The 25677-nt window shown below is 32.8% G+C and overlaps 1 protein-coding gene across 2 annotated transcripts in view; it reads right to left on the bottom strand.

The window, feature by feature from the left end:
* Window positions 1-5392: 5392 nt before the first annotated feature.
* The window catches only part of LOC148619885 (TATA-binding protein-associated factor 172-like), a 41401-nt gene continuing 21116 nt past the window's right edge, over window positions 5393-25677 (bottom strand). The window contains exons 23-40 of one of the 2 annotated variants that reach the window (XM_088580267.1): window positions 24223-24364; window positions 23805-23899; window positions 23241-23442; window positions 22038-22186; window positions 21585-21737; window positions 20648-20785; window positions 20304-20455; window positions 19699-19776; window positions 17696-17759; window positions 17189-17396; window positions 16603-16733; window positions 16073-16192; window positions 14398-14546; window positions 13602-13757; window positions 12683-12760; window positions 12190-12319; window positions 11511-11602; window positions 5393-11297 (exon numbers count right to left, since the gene is read on the bottom strand). In XM_088580267.1, the coding sequence (XP_088436393.1) occupies window positions 11027-11297; window positions 11511-11602; window positions 12190-12319; window positions 12683-12760; window positions 13602-13757; window positions 14398-14546; window positions 16073-16192; window positions 16603-16733; window positions 17189-17396; window positions 17696-17759; window positions 19699-19776; window positions 20304-20455; window positions 20648-20785; window positions 21585-21737; window positions 22038-22186; window positions 23241-23442; window positions 23805-23899; window positions 24223-24364 (2508 nt within the window). In that variant the 3' untranslated portion in view covers window positions 5393-11026. Of the gene's footprint in view, window positions 11298-11510; window positions 11610-12189; window positions 12320-12682; window positions 12761-13601; window positions 13758-14397; window positions 14547-16072; window positions 16193-16602; window positions 16734-17188; window positions 17397-17695; window positions 17760-19698; window positions 19777-20303; window positions 20456-20647; window positions 20786-21584; window positions 21738-22037; window positions 22187-23240; window positions 23443-23804; window positions 23900-24222; window positions 24365-25677 lie in introns of both variants that reach the window. The other variant, XM_088580268.1, reaches the window with a different exon arrangement.

Genomic DNA, 25677 nt, shown 5'->3' with positions numbered 1-25677 from the left:
TGCCCTTTTTGGATGTTTTTGGTGTTATTACTTTCAAATATCTTCTCCTCATAATTTACAGTACAAAATTTGATGAAAGTTGGTATTACTGTTTTTAGGGTATCCTGCACAAATTGACCGTTTGGATTTTTGATTGGTGAAAAAAACATGGACGCTGTCACTGAAAATAGAACATACAGTTTTTTTTGCAAATAACTCAAAAACCGTTGAATTCAGCAAAGTTCTGATAGCGATTAATACTGTTCACCATCAACAGACGGGCCTCTGCCGAAATTTTCTAAATGAATTGTTGCCTGTTGTAGGAGTTATGCCCCCCCCCCCCCGAAACATATTTTTTTCTGGTTTTTCACGCGTACAATTCTCTGAAACCAATTGCAACAAAATTAATAAAAGTTGGCATAATTCTTTTTGGGTTTAAAATGATCATTTAAAATTTTTCTTTGGTTAAAAAAAAACATGGCCCATGTTACTAAAAATAGGAACATAGGGATCAAATTGTATTTGCTATTTTTTCCTCAACTATAGAAGAATATTGAAAATGAAAGCTATTCATAAGATAAACATGATATTCTGAGTTGACAGGCAGTATTGGAATTATTTTAGGAGACCATTTTGCGACCATTTTCACCAGTTGCTCAGATACCAATGACTTTTTTATTTCTTTCGGAAACTAGACGTTTTAAGCAGAATGGCGATGTCAAAAGATCGTTCTGGGCGGTCATTTTCTTGTTAGTTTTTATACTTGCTTTGACTTTAACGATATTTTTTTTTATAATAAATATGGTCTCCTGCTATGAATGATGATGATGAAAATATTGGATAGCCATGGTTAAACACTTTTTAATTTTTTTCAGCGAATGTATACTGGGCTAATGCCCCCTAAGAACCGGTGGAATAATAGGGCATAGGGGACCCCTGCCCATTTTTTCAATAGGTTCTAAAAACACTTTGAATATATTCCCAACATTTTAGTTCCTAGATACTCTTTTCAACTTACAGCATTCATCAATATATATGCTCTTTTTCAGCATTTTTTTGTCAAACATGGTAACAATTAAAGCATTATACTTTTACTTACTTAGTTAATATAGCATGGTTTGCCAGGTGAGCGATTCAGGCTCTTGGAGAGTCTCTTGGTAAAAATGGTTATGTAATATATTTTTCTCCAATTTAGAACATATATATTTTTTTCAAAAAGTTCCCAGCACCCCCACCACCCGCTCGCCAATAACATGGTCGGTACCTAATATCCAAGAAAACAACTAGAGCGTATTGAGTTATTGAACTAGAATTAAAACAGATATGATAATCTTATCAAGCTAAGTTGAATGGAGCATCCAACAGAAATTGTCTTCTCCTTATGTTGATAAAAAGACGAAAAAATCCCTAAGTTAATGTAGGAAAATCATCGAAATTATTCATAATAGGAGGTGTACACATTGAATAAGTATAAGCAATGTGCTAAGTTTGAATACTAGCATGAAAGACATGGAAAAGGCATTCGAAAATGAAAACATTTGAACATTTGCCTAATTCTAAATTCACCATATGGACATTGTTTAAAATACAGTTTACATTGAAAAGAACAAAAAGATCCTTCGACAAGGAATTGTCCACAAGGGAGTACATGGTGTATAGAAATTATCATTTGACGAGGTAATATTCCATTTTCACGAAATGATATGGACACGAGAACCGATTTTCTTCTCGTCATGGTTTATGTTACAGACCGGGATAAGCAGCTCGAGCAGTGCTTCTGTTAGGAGTTGGTGCACCGGTATATTTTTTCAAGAAATATAAAAGTTATGCAATATCAATTTGCATGGTTGCTTATCTATTGTTTACAACTTCTATTTTAGAGTTTCAACTATAATTTGAACCGGGAGTTTCTCATTTCATCCCTTCATTAAAGATAAATGCACTCCTCGGTCAAGAAGTTATTTAATACATGGTTTACTGCATATCACCTTAGGATATCGTCGGGGTTAACACTTAAACCACTGTACATGTATACTCGGGGGATCCAAGATTTCAGTAAGGAAGCGGAAATATAATTCAAGGCCGAGCGAAGCAAGGGAAAAAATCCCAATTTTAAATCCGCGCCTGGTGTATTACTTTAAAATACTATACATGTATATAATTGCTTTGCCGATAAATACAAGACATATTTAAAATTTTGCAGTTAACTGTTTATATCCTGAAAGCATCACCAACCTCTGTGTTGCTTGGTACAGGATTATATAACTGCATGGAGTGAACTAAAAAAAACCTGTACGTTAATGTAGGACAAAGCAACACTAACTCTATCTATGTTGGTTAATCAATAACTTATTAGTAATGCTAACTCCTTAATGTTTCACTTCAAAGCATTGCTAACTCGTTTGTTGGTAATTTACGGATGTTGGCGTGTTTGGATGTCAGAAACATAGGAGGGGACAGGAGATATAAATTAGGAGAAACAGGAACCGCGGGTACGACGGGCAGATTTTTATTTTGCTGTTCCAATTTTAATTAAAGATAGAGGCTCCCAGTTCCCTCAAACACTCACCTGGTTCATCTTTCACTTTTCAAGGGCAAAACCTCTAGTAAGGAGTTTTCCTACAACCTCGACCAATCGGAGAATTTTGTAGGATTATCAAAAAGATCATGTCATCAATTGAAAGATTTTTCCTTCTAATACAGTAAGATATTGGCTAATAAAGAGCTTAGCTGAGCACAGCATGATACGACCGCAGTGGTCGAATGTGGAACCTTTGACCCCTTATATCTCGAAAACCGTTATGAGATATCTGAAATCTGATTGAAAAACGCAGACAGGGATTACCATATGGAACCCAGTAAACACAATTTCGAAATCGGACCAAAATTATTATTTTTTTTTTTTGCATGATCCAATTTTAAACCACTTCAGCTCCAAAATAGTCAATAATAAGCCTACCCTGAAAAAAATATCAAAACACAACTTCTATAGGAACAGGTGACATCTGAGTCAACAACGACAACGCAGCTGTTCTGTTGTCGCCAATGACGACAAGGTGATACCATTTTACGACCGAAAAAATATTGTTGTGGTCGTATAAAAACTTCAAAAAAGAAAACTAATTTTTGCTTTGTTTTTGTTTGTTTGTGGGGTTTAACGTCCAAGCAGTAATATTTCAGCTATATTCAGACGACTAATTTTTGCCTTTCAAGAGCAACAACTCTAACAATGAGTAGTTCTATAACTTCGACGTTTTGGAGACTATTGTAGGCAATATTATAAGGATCATTTCATCAACTGCAAGCTTTTTTCATCTAATATTGTCTAAAAACTGCAAATCACCCATTCTTCGATTTTCAAGGGCAGTAACTCTAACAAAGGCTCATCCTACATCTTCGACCCAGTGGATATCTATTCTGAAGAAGGGATCATTTAATTTCCAGTATCTGATTAAATTGGTGATTAGACCCATGTGGTCTTAAAAAATAACGATAGCGATGTTTTATACTTGATCGACACAATTTCAAGATACAAGGATGCTGATGACCAAGTTTGGTAATAATCCACTGAGTGATTACAAAGAAGATTTTTAAAGAAATGTTAACTTCATACGCCATGATCTTAGGTCAGATTAGCTAACAAGAGGCTCCCAGGAGCCTGAATCACCTGGTTAAATTGTTGCCTTTTAAGGAAAATTACCCTTACAAGTTGTCCTACAATTTTGACTCAAAAGAAGACTTTAGTATGACTTATCATAAGGATCATATCATCAGTTGAAAGTCTCTTTCCACTTATTAAAGTTTTCAAGATATTGGCTGAAAACTGCTTATAACATACTTTTTAGCCTTTCAAGGGCAACAACTCTAACAAGGAGTCGTCCGACATCTTTGATCCCTGCAAACTTCTTCAGGCCTTATCATTAGGATCATTTCATATCTATCATAGTTTTCGAGATATTGGCTAAAACTGTAAAAGAAACGTCATTGTTCATATTTCAAGGGCAATAATTATTACATTGAGTCGTCTGACAACTTAGATCACTTGGAGACTTTAGTATGCCTTATAATAAAGATCATTTCAGCAATTGAAAGAATTTGGCTAAACTTAACGGTTTTGGAGATATTTGAGAAAATTTCTGACTGACCCCTTTGCTCTATTTTTAGTCACAGAGGCCATGTTTTTAACGGATCCAAAATCCTTACGTCAGTTCCATGAAGAATACCCTAAGGAGCATCAATACCAAATTTGGTTCCAATTGGTCCGGTGGTGTCAGAGAAGATGATTTTTGAAAGATATAACATTAAAAATATATAGGAAAAAAGACGTTGAAAAGGGGCAATAACTCCAACATGGCTTAACAGATTAAAACGAAAATATTAATGCATATCAATCTCATTATGCTGAACACTTAAAACCAATCAGAATTTGGCTAAACCTAACGGTTATGGAGATACATGCAAAAACCTACTGTCTTACCCCAAGTTATATTTTTAGTAACGGCAGCCATGTTTATTGACGGATCAAAAATACATCAGTTCTATGCACGACTACACTAAGGGACATTGATACCAAGCTTAGTTCCAATTGCTCAAGTAGTGTCAGAGGAGAAGTGCTTTGAAAAATTGTCAACAACGACGATGACAGATGCCAAATAATGGCAATAGCTCACATAGCCTCTGGCAAGGTGAGCTAAAAAGGGGAGGAAAGAGGAGAAAGGGACAATACATTTTCTCTGAATACAGGTGCAGTTTGATAGGTAAAAGAACTGTCATACGCCTCACTAAAATTGGGAATCTTTTTTTGCATAAAATCTAGATATTGCTCAAATTCTACCCAATAAATATTCTTGACTCCCTTCAATGGAATGCACTTAACGAAAAGTAGGAGTTGCCCAAGTTCTTCTACCTATTCCTAAAAAACTATACAGCATCATACTGTCACACAATTCAAGTCCGGCTTGTTTGGGCCAAAAAACTTGCTGCACTGTAATTCTTCATGTTCAAAACTTTAAAACTAACTCCCCTTCAACAGACATTAATGAAAAAAAAGGAAATATGTGCTCAATGTATTTTCAAAGAGTAAAAATGAATTTGAATATAAATAAAAGTTTTCTCGTTTATTCTTTTTATATTTGATAAAACTTAGAGTTTTGATTAGATTTGGAGAAATCCAACACAAAAAAGGGGTCCGGCTTACAAACTTCAATCTATTAAAGTGCCTGCACATTTTGTTCAACTGAGAAAGGCCCTTTAATGCTAAAGTGATTGTTTCATTCATACATTACTACAGTAAAACCCATGCAGTTCTGCAAAATACGTCTTGAAAACATGTCCCATGTAAAAACCCCTATGGGGATTTTCAAAAGTTGGCAGGTATGACTTCTACAAGGATACTTTAAATCAAAATACCAAGTCAACTTTAAACACTTTATTGCTGTTAAATATACACAGGAAAATATTTTTCACGTGAAATTCATGTTAATCGAGCTTCACATGAAATTCATGTGATATTCACTAAACACGAATTTCATGTGAATTTCACGTGAAGGCTCTATTCATCTGAATTTCATGTGAACTCTGTCACTTAGTTTATTTGCTCAATTCAGGTGAAAATCATGTGAAATTCGTGTGAAAATCATGTGAAATAATTTTGCCTGTGTAACCATGACAAAATGTTTGAACATTAAAAAACAAGTAAAACAAGTAACAAAAATCTGCTCTAAAGAACATGTTAAGTGGCTGAACATTTCTCAACAAAATCATACATCAACCATGCATCATCATACAAGCTCATACCTATTCAGTACAGACATTTGTAGAAATCAGGCAGTTCAAATATATAATCTCCAGTTTGAATGATTTGTTTGCTTTTTCAAAGCTTTGACACCTCTGCAAAACTGGGTTGTTTTTTTATTTAAATTAGTACAGATTTTGTAGATTTGGAATGAGCAGTGCTCATGCCTTGTGAAAATTATCACATCTTGTATAGCAGAGTCTATAAGATAGAGAATTGATACATAGTAAATCAATCAGAAAATGGTTTTAGTTTTGTATGAGAGGTTGCCTAAATCCTTCTATTTTACAGTACACTATTAATTACTTCCAAATTGATTTCTTTAAAAAAACTATCTTAATCAGATCACAATAAAATGACAAAAAAAAAAATGGACATTGTGACAGAGTATAAGAAAAATTGTGCTTTCCATCCTTGAAACTATAAAATTAAAGTCAACTCTGTGTTGCCCAGTACTAAATAACATATTTTTGTTAAGATGAAAATCCTCATTCCCTGCCTGATTCTTACAAACTGGCAATTTCTGTAATACTACAGAAATGAAAGTAAAGTTATGGAAAATTATGAATAGACCAAATTTCAGACCAATCACTTTAAAATTTAATAGAAATTTGAAATGATTATCTTTTATTTAACATTTAAAAAAAAAATAAACTACTAACTTGTTGACTGAATTTCTAAAACTCAAAACCATTCCAACACACCTGCATGTGACCTTTCAATTGTGTATACTCCTATTTGGTTAAAGAATTTGAGGCTGGCACTTAGAGACATGCTAAAATGTAACACTAATCAAAAGTATCAGGCAAGATTGTTGAAAAATGTTTACACTTGTAAAATTTTTGTACAATATTGTACTTACAGAATACAAAATTGTGCACCTAAAAATAAAGTTTGGTGTATGAGATTATTAGTTGAATTCAGCATAAAAAGTCAGGAAATATTTTTTACTCTACAATCCACTTATTTTCTTTTAATCATATCTGAATTCCTTTAATGCAAGTATAAAGTGGAAAAAAATAATTTATGAACACAGATACTCCTGTATTTCAAATGTTGGAAAATAAAAGGGGTCATAACCCTTTAAGGGTAAAGAAAAAACAAACCTTTTTTACATGAGTTTTTATGATCCCAAACATTTTTGAATAGAATTTCTAAAGATTTGGTTGAGCAGTTCTTTCAATATAATCCTGATATACGGAAGTATGGACAAGACCAATACTAAATACCACAAAATTGAACAGGGGGAGGGGTAGAATTATGCAAAAAAAAAATTGTAAACAGTTGTTCATTTGCATGCAATGGTGTAATGCATTCTTTATGTAATAATCAAAGTAAGAATGTGCCAGCCCTTCCCTAATCTTTTTTGGAGAGTAATACTTCAAAAAACATGTTAGCATATAAACCCCTCAAAAAGCATTGCAACCAACAAGCACTAAATTCTGTATACATGTAAAAGAACAAGATAAATGTATTATAACAGTAACAAGATATAATTGGCAAGTTTAATGAAGTATAATACTGGATAGTTTTTCCATGAGTTAAAGAACTTATCCATTTAAAGATTAAAAGAAAATCACATATTTTTATGATGCTGTTTAGAATTTTTGGAGTATTGAAATTCACCACAGGTTTAATACAAATCTTCCCCTATTGGCAGGTAAAAAAATCAATGGAATGCATTCAAATTTACTGTCAGTGGAGATAACTATTTTTTTTCCAAGTTTATTCTCTTACATTTTAACCTTAAATATGAAAATTTTCCCCAATTCCATCAATAAAATGCATTAAACTCATAGAAAACTTTGAAACAAAAGAATGTGACCATTTTTCTCATGAGCCACCAAATACTTAACCAGAGTGCATTTTAGGTAAAAAATGTGATCGGCCCTAAGGAAAGCAACTTAATAATATGTATTAAAAGTGATACCATTTCAAATACAAATCTAGCTTAGCTTCTGTATTAAAGAAATCTGTCCTACATTATACAAATGCATTCTACTTCATTAACACTGAACACCTGTGAGATCTTTTGGTCTTCGTTAGATATTATTTTGATAGTAAAATGTTAAGGATAAGTTAATCATAAAACTAGTCTTCGAACTTAAGGAGGTAGACCTAGGGTTAGGAAAATAAATCTTGAAATCAATGATATGTTTGTATCATATTAAATTTCACCAAAGCCTATCAAGCTTTCATCTGAAAAAGATTGAAATCAGTTCAAGTTACTTTGATGCTTATATGAGACTGATGTAAAATGCTGAATAAAAACATTCCAATGACTTGTAAGAGTTGTGTCCCTTACCCTAGGTCTACCTCCTTAAATGACTGGTAAAAGGATTTCACTTTTCATTAAGTAGGGCAGATTGTCTACCTTAGGAGCTATTCAAATCAATCAAAAGACTATCTGGATTTGTAACAGCCATGGTTTAACTTTAATATTCCATTTTTCTAGAGTATAGAGTTACCTCCCATTTAAAGAGTTATTTTTAATGCAAATAGCTACATGTAGTTGTTAAAGATGTGATGTACAAATTTTAAAGCTTATATATCTATTTTCTCTTGAAAATTATAAAAACCAATAAAATCTGTAATATTAACATAAGCAGTGAAATAAGGAAATTCGAGATGAAAATGTTGGTCTAGTACAAAGCTGAGCTTGATTAATCTACTTTTTTTTTGTCTGGTAAAACATTAAAATGAAATTGCATGTGCTGTTATGCTAAGTATACCATACATAGAGATAACATAATTGCCATGAAATATGAGCAGACAAGGTGATTGCAATATATCTGTAAATGGACATTATACCACAATTATTCAGTAATACCTGCATTAAAAAGAAAATAACTTTTAAATGGGAGATAAATCTTGATTGAAATAATGGAATACAGTGAAACTTCTCCAAACTGGTTTTCCCTTCAAACCGACCATTTTCGAAAGTCCCAGCCGATATACCTTAAAACTTGTGTGTTTTGTCTTCAATAGACAGGCAGCCTCCTAAAACCATACATCGACCAGTTTTTCACAGTTTTAGTTACATATTTCAACTAAAAAAAACCTCTCAATTCCAGCCACCCGGTTATTGTTCACCTGTAATAAATGTGTCAACAAAACTGTAAATGATTACGTAATATTACGTAATTTATAATTCATTCACTGACCGCTTTGCATTTCATCAGTGGACAGATGATAATTGAAGGGCACAGTAGTTTAGGCAACAAATTTAATCCAGACATTACAATTTATCACTGGTTGGCTGTTAACTGGTGTGTACACACTGGGGTAATTTAATAGTACGATCTCTACAATCTTTTAACTGTCAATTAATGAAACCTGTACCCAAGCCAAAACAACATAGGAGTGAAATTATTAGACTTTGTTGATAGTTAATTTATGAAAACAATACAAATAATTAATTACCATCAATAGCCCTTGGATCTTTAATACACATTCTTTCAAAACCGTGAACATTATTTTGTCTGACGTACCGTTAGTAAAATCAAATCATTTACAAATGATGCAAGCTTTGAAATATAATAAAAGGACAACAGTTTTGAATTGGCATTAAACTTGTCTCGACCAACAAGCTGACAAGGTGTAGGGTTATAGAACACATTAATGGGAACAGAATAGAATGCATTGCTATTTTTCACAAAACCGGCCACCCCTATAAACCAAGCCATTTTTTCTTGTCCCAGTGGTGGCTGGTTTGGAGAAGTTTTACTGTAATTCTACACAAATATGATGCCATGTTGACACCTAACAATATTAAATCATTAGTAACCAGGTAAAGCAATAAATTTACAAATATTCTTTAATTTTCAAATACTTTGAAATAAATGTTAACTGTTCAGGATAATGCAACTTCATCTTCATTAAAAAAAGGTTTGATGCATCAAAAACATGGGGTGTGCCAGCCAATTAGACTAAAATTTAATATGCTGCCCTGATTATTATCATCAAAAATGGTAAAATAGTTGGTAGTTTTAGTTATAAGTGAGACAATTTTTGACAAGTATATTGAGCATGAACTTTTCTTCAAACAATGACCACAATATTAGAATTAATACTAAATATTATCATTTGTGACCTTTTACTTCAAATTGATACATTTTAATGCCATTATCCATAAATTACTATTTAAAATATATCAGTTATAACAATTTTACTCAAGTGACTTAATCATATCACTCTACCTAATATGACTGAACCTCATTTCCTCTTTTTCATAGTCTGTGAAAGTCAAGACAAAAGAAAAGGGCAAAACCATTGCCTGGGTAATATTCTTGATTATACAAAAAAAAAACAAAAACAAAAACAAAAACAAACAAAAACAAAAAAACAAACCAAAAAACAAAACAACAAAAAACTGAATTTCAGTGCAAAGGATAACACTTTATAATGAAAAGTGGCTGTCCATGTAAAAATCAGGCAGATCGTATAATACAAGTGGCACAGGATCAATTTTATCCCACTGAATTTTGTGTTGCACTGTAATGTAAGTACCATATGTATGTCAATAGGACAAAGTATGTTTTAAATCGACAATGGATGGCTCTGAAAATGCATTTAAAGTTCCCTAACAAGGCAATCAAACTTTGCTCAAATGAAAAAAAAATATCTCCCTTTTTTTAATGAATTTCAATGCTTTCTAGGTAATTTATTTCTCTTTAATTATTGAAAAATCAACATACAACTTTGAGAAAGGATGCATTTGTGATATGAAAAGAATGAAAAATGTTTTAAAAACAGAATTTGTCATGAGCCACCCACTACCTGGCTCTTGCATGGACACCTCTTAACTAGAACTTCAGAAATAGGTCTATTTTATGTTTTTTTTTAATGAAGTTATATGTGTGTATAAATAATCAGTTGTTTCATTAAATTCCATAGTTTTGGAAGGTACTACCGTATACTAGAAGATAATTTTGTGGGTGCCAAATTTTGTGATTCCTCCAAACTCACAAAAATAGAAAAAATTAGAACCTTGCAAGAATTTCCCACTATACAGTATACAAAGTACGATTTCACTTAAGAATTATGCAAACAGAGAAGGCAATATGTAAACAATGTTGTCAACTTTCTGAACATCCCAAGCAGTTTAAATAAAAAGATAGCATAGCAGTGAAGAGATAAATGACACCAAACCTCAACAAAGATTCAAAATGGGAAAAGAAAAGGAATGATAATGAAGAAAGAAACTGAGGAAACAACACAAGCCTCTGAAGAGTCCCTTGAAATATCATAATATTATTTCAATGACTTCATGAATGAGTCCAGATTATATTCACTTTCATACTGAGATTCATCCCAAAGTTCACCTAAACTATCAATAACTGACTGCATGCTTTCCTTCTTCATAGCTGGATTCCTTCCCTTGGATGATCCAGCTAAACTTTCACCTTTCACCTTTTCATCCAATGAAAACAAGTCTAACAACTGATCTGTTCCCATACTTTGTAAACTGGAATTTTCTTGGCTGATGACTGTATTGGCAATTGTCATCTTGAATTTTTGAAGCCTGTAAAATGAACTCAATCAAATTAGCTAAAAATGTATATTTTGTCCTACAAATACTCACTATACTAGAGCAATGTTAATTCTTTCTGACATCATACTTGGATTTTGATCAATTAAAAATGTCATATAAAAAACCATGAATTATTAAAAGTCACCAATCAGCAGTTTCTCTTGTCTTATGCCATTCATAGCAGAGTTTTAACTGAATATTTACCCCATAATCTTTTCCTCTAGAGTGCCTCTGGTAATAAGCCTGTAAACATTTACAACCTTCTTCTGTCCTATTCTATGGGCTCTGTCCATGGCCTGAAAGGTTAACCATACTCTATAATACATCTACATATCAAAGGTGAAGAAGGTCCTCAATAATCAGCTTCAAAGATCATTCCCATGTAGGCTGTAAGATACACTTTTTTAAAGAGCTATTAATCTGTCCATTTTAGTACACCTTTATACTATCACCTAGGATCTCAGTCCACAAGATGTATGATATTGCAATTATGAGATAAGTGTAGTAAAATTATTACAATCAACTGCTTCTTTCATTGGACTCCTTTTCTCCAACTCATAAAATTGTCTCTATACAACTAAAACAATATGGTCATCCCTATGGTGGCCCTCTAAGCATGAAGAACAAAAACAAAAAAACAGTTAAAAAATGAGGATGTGATTTTTTTGCTCATGAAAGCTTTTCATAAAATATAAATAAAAGTGATCAACCAATAAAAAATCAGGAAAGTCAGTGAAATAAAAAGACCACTCAAATGCCATATTTTTGGGTATCCTAAACCTAGCTTTAATATTGTATACAACAAATCTAAAACAATACAAGAAGCATTTAATAGTGGACCATAATATCAGAAAAAAGACTATCAATGTGGCCTGTAACATACCTGTAAGTCCTTCATAGGATTCCAGTCATGTTCTACAAAAATGACTGTATCAGCACCAGTCAGATTAAGACCCAGACCTCCAACATGTGTAGTCAGTAACAGGATATCTATGGAGGGATCATTGTTAAATCTAGAATAAAGACAGAGGAAAATGTTAGGGAAATGTTTAAAAGCATTAAAACAAAAACAAAAATCATCTATCATAATTTTTAACAGTGCTTATAAAGATTCAGATTAAATCTACCATGTTAGACCATGCAATCTTGATCTCTGACATATTTTTTTAAACTAAATCCCTTACATAGTAAAACATTTGTTCAGTGTAGACAGATGTTCAGTATAACAGGTTAAAAATATACAGATAATGATATGAAGGAACTTAAGAATGTGACTGATTGAGGCAGGTTTTTGTTTAGGCAGGTTTCAATCATTTGGTAAAATTTCATGTCCTTTTTTTTTTTTAATATTCTACTATATCCTAATCATGTATCACCTATTGACAATATCATGTCTGTTGTTAGCTGGTACACTTCCATCTAACCTGAGGTAGGTCACACTTGGCATGTGGGTTCTGTAGATAAAAAAAATCAAATACATGTACTTAAAGCATTACAATCTAATTAATAGGTGTTTAAATAAATAATCTCTTAAAAAAGTGAGTTTCACTGAAAGCCTGTGCCAATGACAAGCAAAATCTAATTAAAATGAGACCTAATAATTATTCATGCAAGTCATTGATCTACCATCACTTCATTCAACTTTCTGTACAGATGGTCTCTCTGGTCAGTCAATCATATGTCAGCTTTCATGTTTTTGAAAGCATTTTTGAAAGGGAAAAATTGCATTCTGAAAAGATTATATGGACAAGACAAATCAATGGACCATTTTGTACTTATCCCTTATAAAAAAATGTGAAAGACAATCAAACTAACATTTTGTAAAAGGAGCAATAGTCTGTTTTAAATAACAGGTTCTTCTGCATTAAATGCAAAGGAAAAAAACTAACACCATACAGACTGGCTCACTGTCTTATTAAGGAAAGACGGAACAGTAAACAGTTTTCTTGGAAACTAAAATGACTTGAATTGTTAATTTATAAGTAATTATATTTTTTTTCAGTTTGTGCAAGTACCTACCATCTTAAAGGTAGTACTATTTACAAATGAAAAGATTCACTGTTCATCAGGGTGACTAATCATAAGATTTCAGTTCAATTCTATCAACTCGATGTTGTACATTTTAAGTAATTTTTCAAGTACCAATTTGATGATTAGGCACACACCTGTTCCTTATTTCAAAATGAGCCAGCAAACTAGTCTATTTGGGGTTGTGAGAGTTATTTCCCTTAGCATTAAACATAAAAAAAATCCTTCACAATGCACAATGTTAAATGCATTCAACTCAGTACATACTTGAGCAGATCGTTTTCTACAATTTCCAGCATACTTTTGAGCTGACAGAACAGTAACACTCTGTGTTGACCAACAACAGGCCCTTCACTGGTGGCTGCCTGACCACTGGTACCACTAAAACTAGATACTCCAATTCCACAGTCATTCAGGAGTTGTCTGAAAAATACAGAATGGATTTTAAATTGACTGAACATGAGAAAACAGATTTCATACTTAATCAATGAATATCTTTGGGAGATCTACTGAAGATGATTAGCCATACTCTCTCTATAAATAAACACTGTGAGGTTTAAATTGATAACATCATGTATGTGCTTAGTTCCCTTCCCAGTCTAATGTAATAAGAAAGAGGGAATACCTGTTAGTAAGAATAATGAACTTTTAAATTATAAATCTGAAAAAAAAAAAAAAAAAAAAAAAAAAAAAGATATACATGTACTTGCTCAGAAGTTACTTAGGAAGTTACTATTTACTATAAACCAGAGCATCATATTAAAATTTTAGAGTAAATTTTACTCACCTGAGTGCCACGAGATTTGGGAGATATTGTAGACCTATCTGAAGACCAAAAGTTTTGGAGTAAGTCAGACTTACTTACTTTGAGAAGACAGGATTTGGAATATGTTGATGTACTCACCTGTGTGAGTTTTGGGAGTATGTTGGAGACTCACTGACTTGAGTACAATTAAGTTCTGATTGTGTGGAAGATATGGATGCATTACTCATCTTTTGGAGTATATTCTGTTGGTATACTCACCAAAGCACCAAGACTTATGGAATATCATTTTGAACTCACCTGAGTGCCATTAGTTTTGGAGTATGTTGGAGATCATGTAGATTGGAATTCTGAGATTTGAGTTGAGCATTAACTTCCTTGTATTTAGGATGATTGGGAGTCAGTACAAGTGAGGGATGGTTACATACTTTCTTCAAGTATTGTAAAGCCTACAATTATGAGCAAAACAATGTAGTACATGTATAAAATGTTAAAATTGTTTAAGAATTTTCATTTAGTTAAAATGTAGAGTGTTAATGCAACATCTAAGGACTTATAAAAATCCTAAGTTAAGTCTTCTCTCCTTGCAAGCATCAAATGATAATTGTTTTGCTAAATACTTATCTAAAATCAATTCCCCAACTTTGTGTAAATTTTCATCAAAATCCATTGAATGGATGAGAAGTTGTACAGTCGACTCCACTTAATCGCATATCGCTTTATTGCATATTTCGGTTATCAACATAATTCTCTCCTGCACAAAACCATTTCCTATTATTCTATTAGGGAAAAAATCGCTTATTTGCATAGGCCTTGGAGATGCATTTCGGTTTATTGCATAGAGAATTTTGCCTCATCCAGGTAAAGACAGGTTTTCCCAAATTTAAAGCCTTCGGGTCATAAATATGTCAATCATATTTATTGTTGTAAAAACTAGATTATCATCGATTAGGAGGTGTTAATAATGGAATTAAAAACATAATGGACATAAAAGACAATATAAATGATTTCTAATTACATTAAATAAACAAGCACCTAGATGAACAATGACTTCTGACGACATGCCAAACATCACCTTATGATGCGGCTTGGGGTTCGGCTTGGGGTATTTTTTGTCCCAATTTAAATTTTTCCGACTACAAATGATTATCAATGTAAATTTAATTTTCTTTAATGAGCTGAACAGTTTTGAGTGAGCTTTGGTTACTAGGCATAAATATCGTACGAAAATTATAAGTCATTCATTCAGTACAATGTCTAATGAAATTCAACTACCCTAAGGTGCCCCATACTATCCACACTTCATAGGAATATATCGAGGTCAATGACAAGTATAATACACAACTATCAGTGTACAATGGTGATTGAACAGAGGAATAAAAACACACAGACCATTTCAAAAGCCCAGAAACTGCAAACATTGATGAATATTACACTGAATCCTGGCTGAAATATGAAATATGGGATTTTCTTTCATAGAAAGGTCTGGAAATTACTTGACTATTTATAGATGAGAAACACGTGGTTTTTCTTATAAATACACACATTGTAAAGAAGGTCAATAAACAAGACAAACACAATATATATTATTTTTTATTGATAAAAGAACAATACAATGAGAAGGTCTATAACAAATACCAGATCAGAAATGTTGAACTGTGATATCCCTGGTTGATCCACAGTATCGTCGTCTTACCTGAACTCACACTTCCGGTAAAATTGTAATTTCGATTATAAGAATAGCCCGGTTATTTGCATAATTTTTACTGGCAAATAGGCTATGCAATTAAGCAGGATCCACTGTATTAACAAGTTTTAGAACATCTAAACACCATGTAAAACACCACTTTGGATTATTTCCTGAGTTCAATTCAAATTCTTAACAAAATTTAAGACTTCTATCTAACAAATAGATGATCAAATGAATTAAAAAAACTACCAGCATTGATGAAAGGAAAAAGATCTCTCCCCTTACCTGGAATACATGGCCTATTGAGGGATTTTGTTTCTTTGTGTCCTCTTCACCGAGAGCTGTAACAACATCATCTAATCCCTGTTTAGCTCTTGACTTAGCAAAATCTTCGTACAGTTGAATCTGAAAGACAAATGAAGAAATATGCCATTATTACAAATGTGATTTACTATGGCAATTAACTTCATTTAGAAACAAATATCAATATTACTGATATCGAGGCAAACTGATAATGAAAAATGTTTGTTAGTTATTAGTTTTCATGCATCCCACTGTCTCATGCCATGCAGTGTTCTCTGATTTCCTTTTGTGTTACTTGGGGCAAGTGAAAACTTCAGGCAAGTAGAAATTACGCATATCCAAAAAGGATTGGTAAAGTTTGTAAACGACAAATTCTACAACAAAGTTTGGGCCATCTTGATTTGACATTTTTTTAACTAAATTCAATTGTCATATTCAATTTTGTTTAGAATTAATTCTGCAACACAAAATATCTTTAAACCTAGCCCAACCTCTGTAGAAATACAACATACCTGTAAAGGACTGAGATCACAGTAATAATCCTGTATAATTTTAGGAGGTAGATCCTGGAGTACATCCTCTTTCAACCTCCTCAGTATGAATGGTAGTACCTGTCTGTGTAAAGACTCCATAGCCAAAGCACCTGGTGAAAAAGTCAACATTTTAAACATGTAATAGAGTAAAATGCCTGGCCTTAAAAAAAAAACCAAAATTTTGAAATAGGCAAAGTGCTGCAAGAAAGGATAAAAATCTCATGACTTACGCTAATTAGTTTGTAACTATTTTTTATCCGACTATTTGGGGAAGAAAATGCAGTAATGGTTGCTGTATCATGGTGGTAATTTGTCTTTGATATTTATCAAATACTTTGTCAGAAACTGTCAATTCAGAAATTAAGGTTAATATTTATTATTGTGATTCTGACTTTTTAGTAGTGAATATTGAGACTTTGATTATTTGAAATTACAAGAACATTCTAATTCAAGATCAATTATCGTGATTACAAGCTGCGTTTTTCAAATTGCCAGCATAATGTACAGTGCCATGATAGACAAAATGTTTTCAATTAAAAAATACCCACAATGCAATGGAACCTACCTGCTTCCTGTTCTTTAGAAGTACTTTTAGCATCCCTACTCTGTAGTATAGGTTTGCCATATCTAGCCTGGAACTGTTTCTCTGTACCCAGGAAACCAGGCATCAGGAAGTCAAAAAGAGACCAGAGATCTAATACATTGTTCTGTATTGGGGTACCGGAAAGAATCAGTCGATGGTTACATATTAACTGTTTCACTGCTTTCGAGAGCTTAAAGTAGAAAATGCAATGAAAGATGTGAAGTCAGCACATTTCAAAATTGTATGCCAAATTGTGTTCTCAGAAATTTGAAGTTCTAATCAAAACCATTTTCTTTTATTGTGCATCAGGTAGAGATAAAAATCATACTTTGTCTTAGTTTTTTAATGATTCTTAAAATTATAGATATGCATATGTAGAAAATACCCACCTTAATTTCAAGCAATTTGAATATTTAAGGTAGTCATATAAATCCTTCTTTAGCATCCTATTTGCAAAGTGCTCATTTAACAACGAAAGAAAATAATTACCTTTGTTTTTCCGTTTTTTATTATGTGACCTTCATCTAAGATACAATAGTTCCACTTGATGGATCTGAAATACATTACAATAAGAAGTTATCATTTATTATTGCAAAAGACTTAAGTAGCTGTCTTTGTAAGAATCATACAAAATATGAAAAATCTGATACACCCTAAACAAGGTTACATATTTTCATTTTTGTAATTAAGTTGTTTCATGGGTCTATATTATGAAATATGTAATTATTCATTAAAATCTGCCTGCTCTAAGGAGATAATCATCATTGAAAATCCAACAGATTCTATTGTACTTGAATGTCATTTACAGAGTTATCTCCCTTAATTTTGAAATCTACAATTTCTGTTAACTATGACAATTTAAGTAATATATCAAAAATAAAAATATGTAGGCTTTTCACCCATGAATCACATTTTGCATGATTCTTAGCGGGAGTGCTACTTTAGTAGCAGTCTATAAGAATATCAGACAGGGGCTGATTCATGCTGTCAAAAACCCATCAAAATTTACTTTTATTTCTTATCCAGAAACAGTAACAGACACAACAAGATGTTGCACGCTACGTCATGCTAAGAATACCCCCTCTCAACCATCAGTCAAGGCTGGGAAAGAGACACAGTACCAGTCATTATGCCAAAGCAATATACCGAATACATTACTTGCTAGAGAAACTAATAAATCTATTATGAAAATTTACATTATGTACCACATGAAAAATTACCAAGTTGATCCATAAACAGGAAGAAGATTAACCAGGTACAAGTCATCTTGTGAAAGCAAGATATCAAATATCTAAGCAATATAAGCTGAGAAATCTGTTAACAGACAAGCAGACAAGATGATTACATCTAATGAGTGCGGGTATAATAACCAGTCTCAGTTTGTCATTCAGTTGTTGCACTATTGAGATATGATTTTGAAACTGTGCAAGTTATCATTCTTTATTTGGTCGGTTCAACAGGAAAATAAATACCATTTTCTCCTATTACCACTAGATTTATTGCTTTGTGATATCAAGTTCAAGATCAATTCAAAATTTTCAACAAATAAATTATGAATGAAGCATGTGTTTGGTGATTTTTCATTGCCATAATCTAGTTTTGTCAATTCAAGAGGTTTGTCCACTATTTTAACTTGTCTGCTACAGTTTGATACTTGTTTAGAAATGAATGTTGTTTATAAACGTGTTTTCATGTTGTTAATGGACTTGTCATTTATTTTGAAGGAGTGTCATCATTCTGTTTCCGCGGATTTTATTACTTTTATTGTCTGTACCTTTCAGAGCTTACTTGAAGGTGTGTTAACACTTACTGAAGAACTTTTGTAGATCTCTGTATTAACTTTTTTTATAGGGGTTAGACGATGGTGCATCTGTTCCCTTTTCTACTGTCTATTTGGTGGGTTTTTCAGCACCTTGCATCAGCAATTGGCAGTTCATTAATTTAATATGGACTAGTACTCATTTTAACTATCTGAATTACTTATGTCACATACCACAACAAATTGGTTTTGGAAAGGAAGTTAAATAGATTCTTATAAATGTATAAGTTGGAAGTATTCCAAAACAATCGCCTGAGGAGAATCCAAAGAATAGTTTGGCCAGAGAAAATCAGAATTGATGAATTGCTGAAGAAGTGCAATTGCCAATCAATTGCAACAGAATTAAAAAGAGATGCTTCAGATGGCTGGGCCACATGTTATGGGTACCAAATGAACACATGCCAAAAGTTGCCCTATGATGGACACCACCTGGGAAGAGAAAACCTTGCAGACCCTATACCACCTGGAGGAGAACAGACTCAGCCGAGCTTCAAGGTCTTGGATTCAGCCTTGGACAAGCACAACACATGGCAAAGGACAGAGGGAAATGGGAGTAAACTTGTTGCGGCCTTATGTGCTGGGACGAATAGGATAGATGAGGTAAGTGAATGTATATGTGTGACATGCTATGAATGCTTATTTTTAATTGATTGTCTGTAAAAGCTCATCTTACCCAAAGAAATCTATATCATTCCGAACAACATCATATGATGCCACAATCAAATTATGTTTCTTCACTTTTTTCTGTAACCTGCAAAAGGATACGGATAAAATCAAACATATTTACTTTTGTTAAAAAAAAATAATAAAATGGTCAATCTGAAATACATGTAATAAAATAAAATCAAGTTTAAACCAAGGTTTTGAAAGAAATACTATGTATATATTTCTAAGTACCTACATGTTTTTCAATTTAAAAACGCAATAATTTTGATAAGGGCTGGTAGTCCTAACTTTCACAAAACATTTTTTTTTTTAAACTTATATCCTAGGTCTCTCCCTTGACGAACTCTTAATCAAATTTATCTAGCTCTCTCCCCTGCATGACCAGCATAAATCACATGTTTCTAAAACTCTTTCTATATTTACCTATTTCTCTCCCCTGAGGGACCAGCATACACCATTGGTACATAAATCCCAAATTAAATTTACCTAGCTCTCTCCCTTGGGGGACCAGCATACATCACATGTATTTAAAGATCATACACTATTTACCTATTTCTCTCCCTTGAAAGACCAATATACACCACTGGTACCTAATCCTTCTATCATATTTACCTAGCTCTCTCCCCTGGAGGACCAGCATACATCAGTGGATTTAAGTACTTCTCCTCTACAAATTTGTTGACCTCATACACCCAATGACCAATCAGTGTTGGAGGACAGACCACAATAGAAGGGAGAGGGGCACAATCTGGCCCCTGTGATTCCTGAAAAAAAAAGTTATAATACATTAAACTTTTATGATGGGGCTAAAGAAACATAACCAGGTGTCAACTAGCTTGAAAAATTAATGATAAGTTGATAAAATTAAATTGACTGTGATATAAAAAAAATCAGACCTTGATTTGAGCTACCTTACTACATACATTTAGTTTAAACATTATTTATATAGACAATACCTGATACTTCTGATCCCTGAGGAAGTGATCACTGGCTAGTATACAGATAGACTGCAGGGTTTTACCCAGACCCATGTCATCACATAATATCCCATGTAAGTTATACTTGTTCAAAAATGCCAACCAATTTACTCCATCCTAGAAAAAAATAAAAAAACAAATTAGAAGTATTTGCTGTCACTTTTCTATTAGTTTTAATTAATCCTCTTCTAGTTATTTTGATACTAATAGGATAATTAACTGGAAAGAGTGAATAACCAAAATATTATCACAAGTGCCAAAGAACGCCTAGATTTAACAAGTGTGCTGAATTTGTTCTGGGCAAAACATAAGTCAAGTGTTCTTGGCACGAGTGATAATATTTTGGTTATTCACTCTTTCCAATTAATTATCCTATTTATTATATAGATTTTCTTCATATTTTATTGATATTTTCAACATGAATTTTAAATTTTGTGATTAATGTACTGATATCAAAGTTGTGACATTTTGGCGGGAGAAAGTCTGAGAGTGAAATTACCAAATTTCTTTCACAGTGTGAATTATCGAAATTTATTACACTGGGAAGGCTCAATAAAATACTGCTATCTATATAATAAAAATATTTCATGAGAACAATCATTTATTGGTACTAAAGCCATAGCCAGGACTTTATAGACAGAAGATACACGACAAGAAAGCAAAGATGTGAACTTTCAATTCATTGAAGACCTATTGAAGTTTGTCTGAAGAAATCCCCAGGGGGACAGCTTCAGTGCATTTTACAAACAAAATATTTCTACCACATCAGAAGGAAGAGTGTGATTGTACCCCTTGTCAAAATCTTTGGGCATAACAGGCCAATCTGATCTTTAATAAGCAAGTTCATAGCTCACAGAAGGGAACAATACAATACTGTGTGTTACCTCATTAGCATGGTGGGAGGACTATGTTATACCTGCTGATATTTCCTGAGTTCAGCATCTACAGGTATAGCTATTTTATAGTTCTCTAACTTCGAGCTATCCATCAGCTGTTCTAGGAACAATCGTTGCTTTTCTTTCTCTACTGTTAACTTGGCTTCCATCTCCGGTGGGTCTGGCACTCCCGCCTAGAGAATAGACAAATTCTATTTCAGAAAGAATTGGGATATAGGACATGATGCAGCCATCAACCTTTTTTTCAGTATATTACTTTTAAAAATGTACATGAAATTGCATGTGTTGTAATTCTAGGTATATCATATCCCTCATCTGTGAAATGACAATGATTACTGGTACTGTATTACAGTATATATTTGTGTCACCTCACCGTAAAATTATCTGAAATGGAAATCTCCTGCTTGACATTTTGAAAAGTTGTCATAACCTATATCTAAATGAGACTGGTTACTTCTCCCCCACAAACTTACCTCAAGAGGCATAAGTCTTATTAAAGTGGCAAAACAGTGAGTAGCCATGAGTCTGACAGACTCATTCTGATCACTCATTCTTCCAAGGATTGGGACCACCAGTAATACTATGTAGGGCAATAAATCCATGCCAAGGCTCTCAATTACACCTGTAGATTGTTAAGGAGCATATTGTATTACAGAAATATGGCTAAAGTTAGTACAAGCGAAATTTAGAAGAATTATTTGGCATTCATACATAAATATCTGTGAATTTATTCGTAAAATCTGCTACAAATTCAGAAATTTGTGTGTAAAATTTTTAATACAATTATTACTTATATGACAAACCTAATTTTGCAATATCTTCCAAAATATTGTCGAAAATTATCAAGTTTTATTGTTACTACTATTTAAACATAGTTCAAGGTGTTCAAATCAGCACTGGTCTGAGGTCTGGAATCCTCAATTTCTGATGCAGGACCATTGAAATTTCATTTACCTAGGTCTTGGACCTACCATACTTGACATTTCAACTTATTTGGAACCTTTCACTTTCTCCTGGTGGACATTTTACTCTTGAAAGTAAATTAGAAGCCCTAAGTTTATATTTTTTAAGTAGTGATAAAAACACAACACCACACATCACAACTTACAGTGGAAAATGCCACTTCTTATGATAGTTCAAGGGGTTCAAATCAGCACTGGTCTGAGGTCTGGGATCCTCAATTTCTGATGCAGGACCACTGAAATTTCATTTACCTAGGTCCTGGATGTAAATTAGAAGCCCTGAGTTTATATTTTTCAAGTAGTGATAGAAACACACCACCACACATCACAACTTTCAGTGGAAAATGCCACTTCTCATAATCTACAATTTTACATGATATCTGTATTTACTTTTGCAAATATATATATACTAGATATTAGTATTGAGATTGACAAGATTAAATTGTGTGAGATTTGAAAAAAAAAAACTGCTCTGTGAAAAAGGAATCTTTGGATCGAAGTAAACATTAAAAATATAAGGTTAAAGAGCAATACAGTATAGACAAAAATCTTCAAAACTGTTATATTCTACATTCCACAAAATGAAAATGAGTAAACACTAGTAGACAGAAATACATCCTACCATAATCAGACTGCCCACAAGAGATTTCAAAAGGAGTCCAAATGGTTTGAGGGGTCTAAGATCTTGTTTTCACATTAACTTTTCAAGGATACATGCTACAGCTTCACATGCTCCTTGCCTATTCCTTTCAAATTCCATATCTCCCATCAATGGGAGAACCTTGTCCATAATAAAGGACAAAGTATGATGGGTCAATATTTGGGACAACATTCCAACATCTCTGGCAGACATGTGTCTTATGGCAGTATGGGTATTCTTCAGTCCATTATAAACTGATATCATCTTCTCTTTTATCTGAAATAAAAGGATTGTTTTAGATTAGATATTTAATTTATTTCTGCAAAAAAAAAGTTACAAAGCATGTGCAGCCAACTATTGACATGTAGTCTTAATAGAAAATGATCATATGCATTTATTTACATGTATGTTGGACAGACTCAATTTTGTAAGGCCATTACAATTCATTATAAACAAAATCATTGTGGTAAAATTCAATGTAATAAAATCTGATTACCCATTAAAAATTGGCAAGTATTCTATCAGAATTAAACTTAAACCCAGAGAACAAAATTCCTACACAAATAATGCTAAAATATCATTCACAAATTTTTCATAATAATTTCTAAATTGAAAATAAACAAAATACAGAAATTCACCTTATCGGTATAAGAAGAGTGTAGAGATGGACCAACAGCCTCTATTAGTTGTAGGGAGTTGACAACCTCCTGAACATTGTCAGTGTTGAATTCCTCTACAACAAAAAAATACATGAATCATTAAAATGTTCAAGATCAAATGTGCCACATGATAATCACATGATAATTTACATACAATAGTTATGTGCTTATCATATGATAATTTTGGTTTGAAAACATATGATAATCATACAATAATCATATGCAAGTTGAAACCCATTTGTTGCAGACCATATGGTACCTTCAGTTTATTACATTAGTTAAATGATTTTATATTCCAAAACTTGATAACTGTAAACCCTGAATTTTTTGTGGCAGTATTATATTCACATTTTTGGTGGTAAGATCTGTAACATGAAAAAGAGCAAGTTTTCTATACCTTTCTCTAAAGCTTTAAGTGAGCTCTCTATAGCATCCCATAGTGTAGGTAAGTCAGCCTGTAGCTTCTCTCCAAACAGTTTACAGACCTTACTGAGGGCAATGTCTCCACCTCTTCTCTGTATATGGTTCTGTTTCTGAATCTAGCATTAAAATTCAATTACAATATTTTTAAGATCACTGGTGTTAAACTAATAATGTAAAAATCTCAAAATTGCTGTAGGATAAACTGGTTACTTCCATTTTAATGAATAATTCTCTTTGTGCTTGTTATTTGCAAAACTTCAAAGTATAAAATCTACTTAAGTACCATTCTGAGTAAGAATCAGGCAATGAGTGACACATTATTTTTCTCAATTTGGTCTTTTTTGCCTCAAACATATTCAAATACATCTAGAAAACAAATGAAAAGTTACTTAAATTTATCCTGAAGCATTGGTGACGCAGATATTTTTTGACTGCTTATAAAAGGAAAAATTTTGGGAAAATTTTTCCAACCATTTTTCCATAAAGCATTTCAACTAAATTTGACCAATCAACATCTTAAAAAGGCAAACTTAACAAACACTTTGACAATTATTTCTTGAGGTCATGTGTTATAAATACTTGGATAATGCAATAAAAATCACTTGTGTATTTTTTCTTCATGTGCCAAACCTTATAAACATTTTGCCTGGTTCTTAAGTGGAGAAGTACTTAAGTTCCCATTCTCAGTTTAATGCCAGTGAGATTGAGTTAATATAACAATCTCATCAGAGGTAATCATAAACCGACAACCAAACTATCCACAGACTCTTAGCCATATTTTAGTAATACAAGGTAATTACAGTAAGAAACAAGATGTTGCATGCTATGCCTTGCAAAGAATACCCCCACTCAAGCATTTCAGTCAAAACTAGGAAAGGGAGACAGGGTTCAAGTCTTCATGCAGAAATATTATACTAAATGTCTAAGCATTCCCTGTAACAGAAGCTAAGAAATCTATTATGAAAATTTCCATTTTGCACAACCTAAAAAATTACTAAATCCGTAAACAGGAAGTAAATGAGTGAGAAACATGAAAACGGGAGACACAGCACATGTCATCATGAAACGGCAATTTACCAAATATCTAAGCATTCCCTCCAATAGAAGCTGAGAAGTCTGTTATGGAAAATGTAACAGACGGACGGACAAGGTGATTGCAATAGTGGGGGGGGGTGGGGGGACTGCCTGATCTTTAACTGATGAAATGTCTTAGGTAGCAATCAGGGCAAATAACAAGGCGATTTAAACATTCTAACATTTTACAGGTAATTTATTCAGTTTAAATCTCCTTGTCCATTGTCCAATTAACTACACCAAGGAAGTTGGTCAGGTAATAGTCATTTAATCAGAAGACCAAACCTATTCCTTTAAGTTAAGTATATAACTTGCTGTAACTGGGATGAATTACATATAATGGTGGGAGTGGTGA

Source organism: Perna viridis, chromosome 4 (assembly GCF_037379345.1).
Source record: "Perna viridis isolate PV_CMFRI_1.1 ecotype Kerala chromosome 4, ASM3737934v1, whole genome shotgun sequence".
Classification (NCBI taxonomy): Eukaryota; Metazoa; Mollusca; class Bivalvia; order Mytilida; family Mytilidae; genus Perna; species Perna viridis.
Note: the sequence above shows the minus strand (reverse complement) of the source record. Positions and strands in the feature narration are given on the sequence as shown.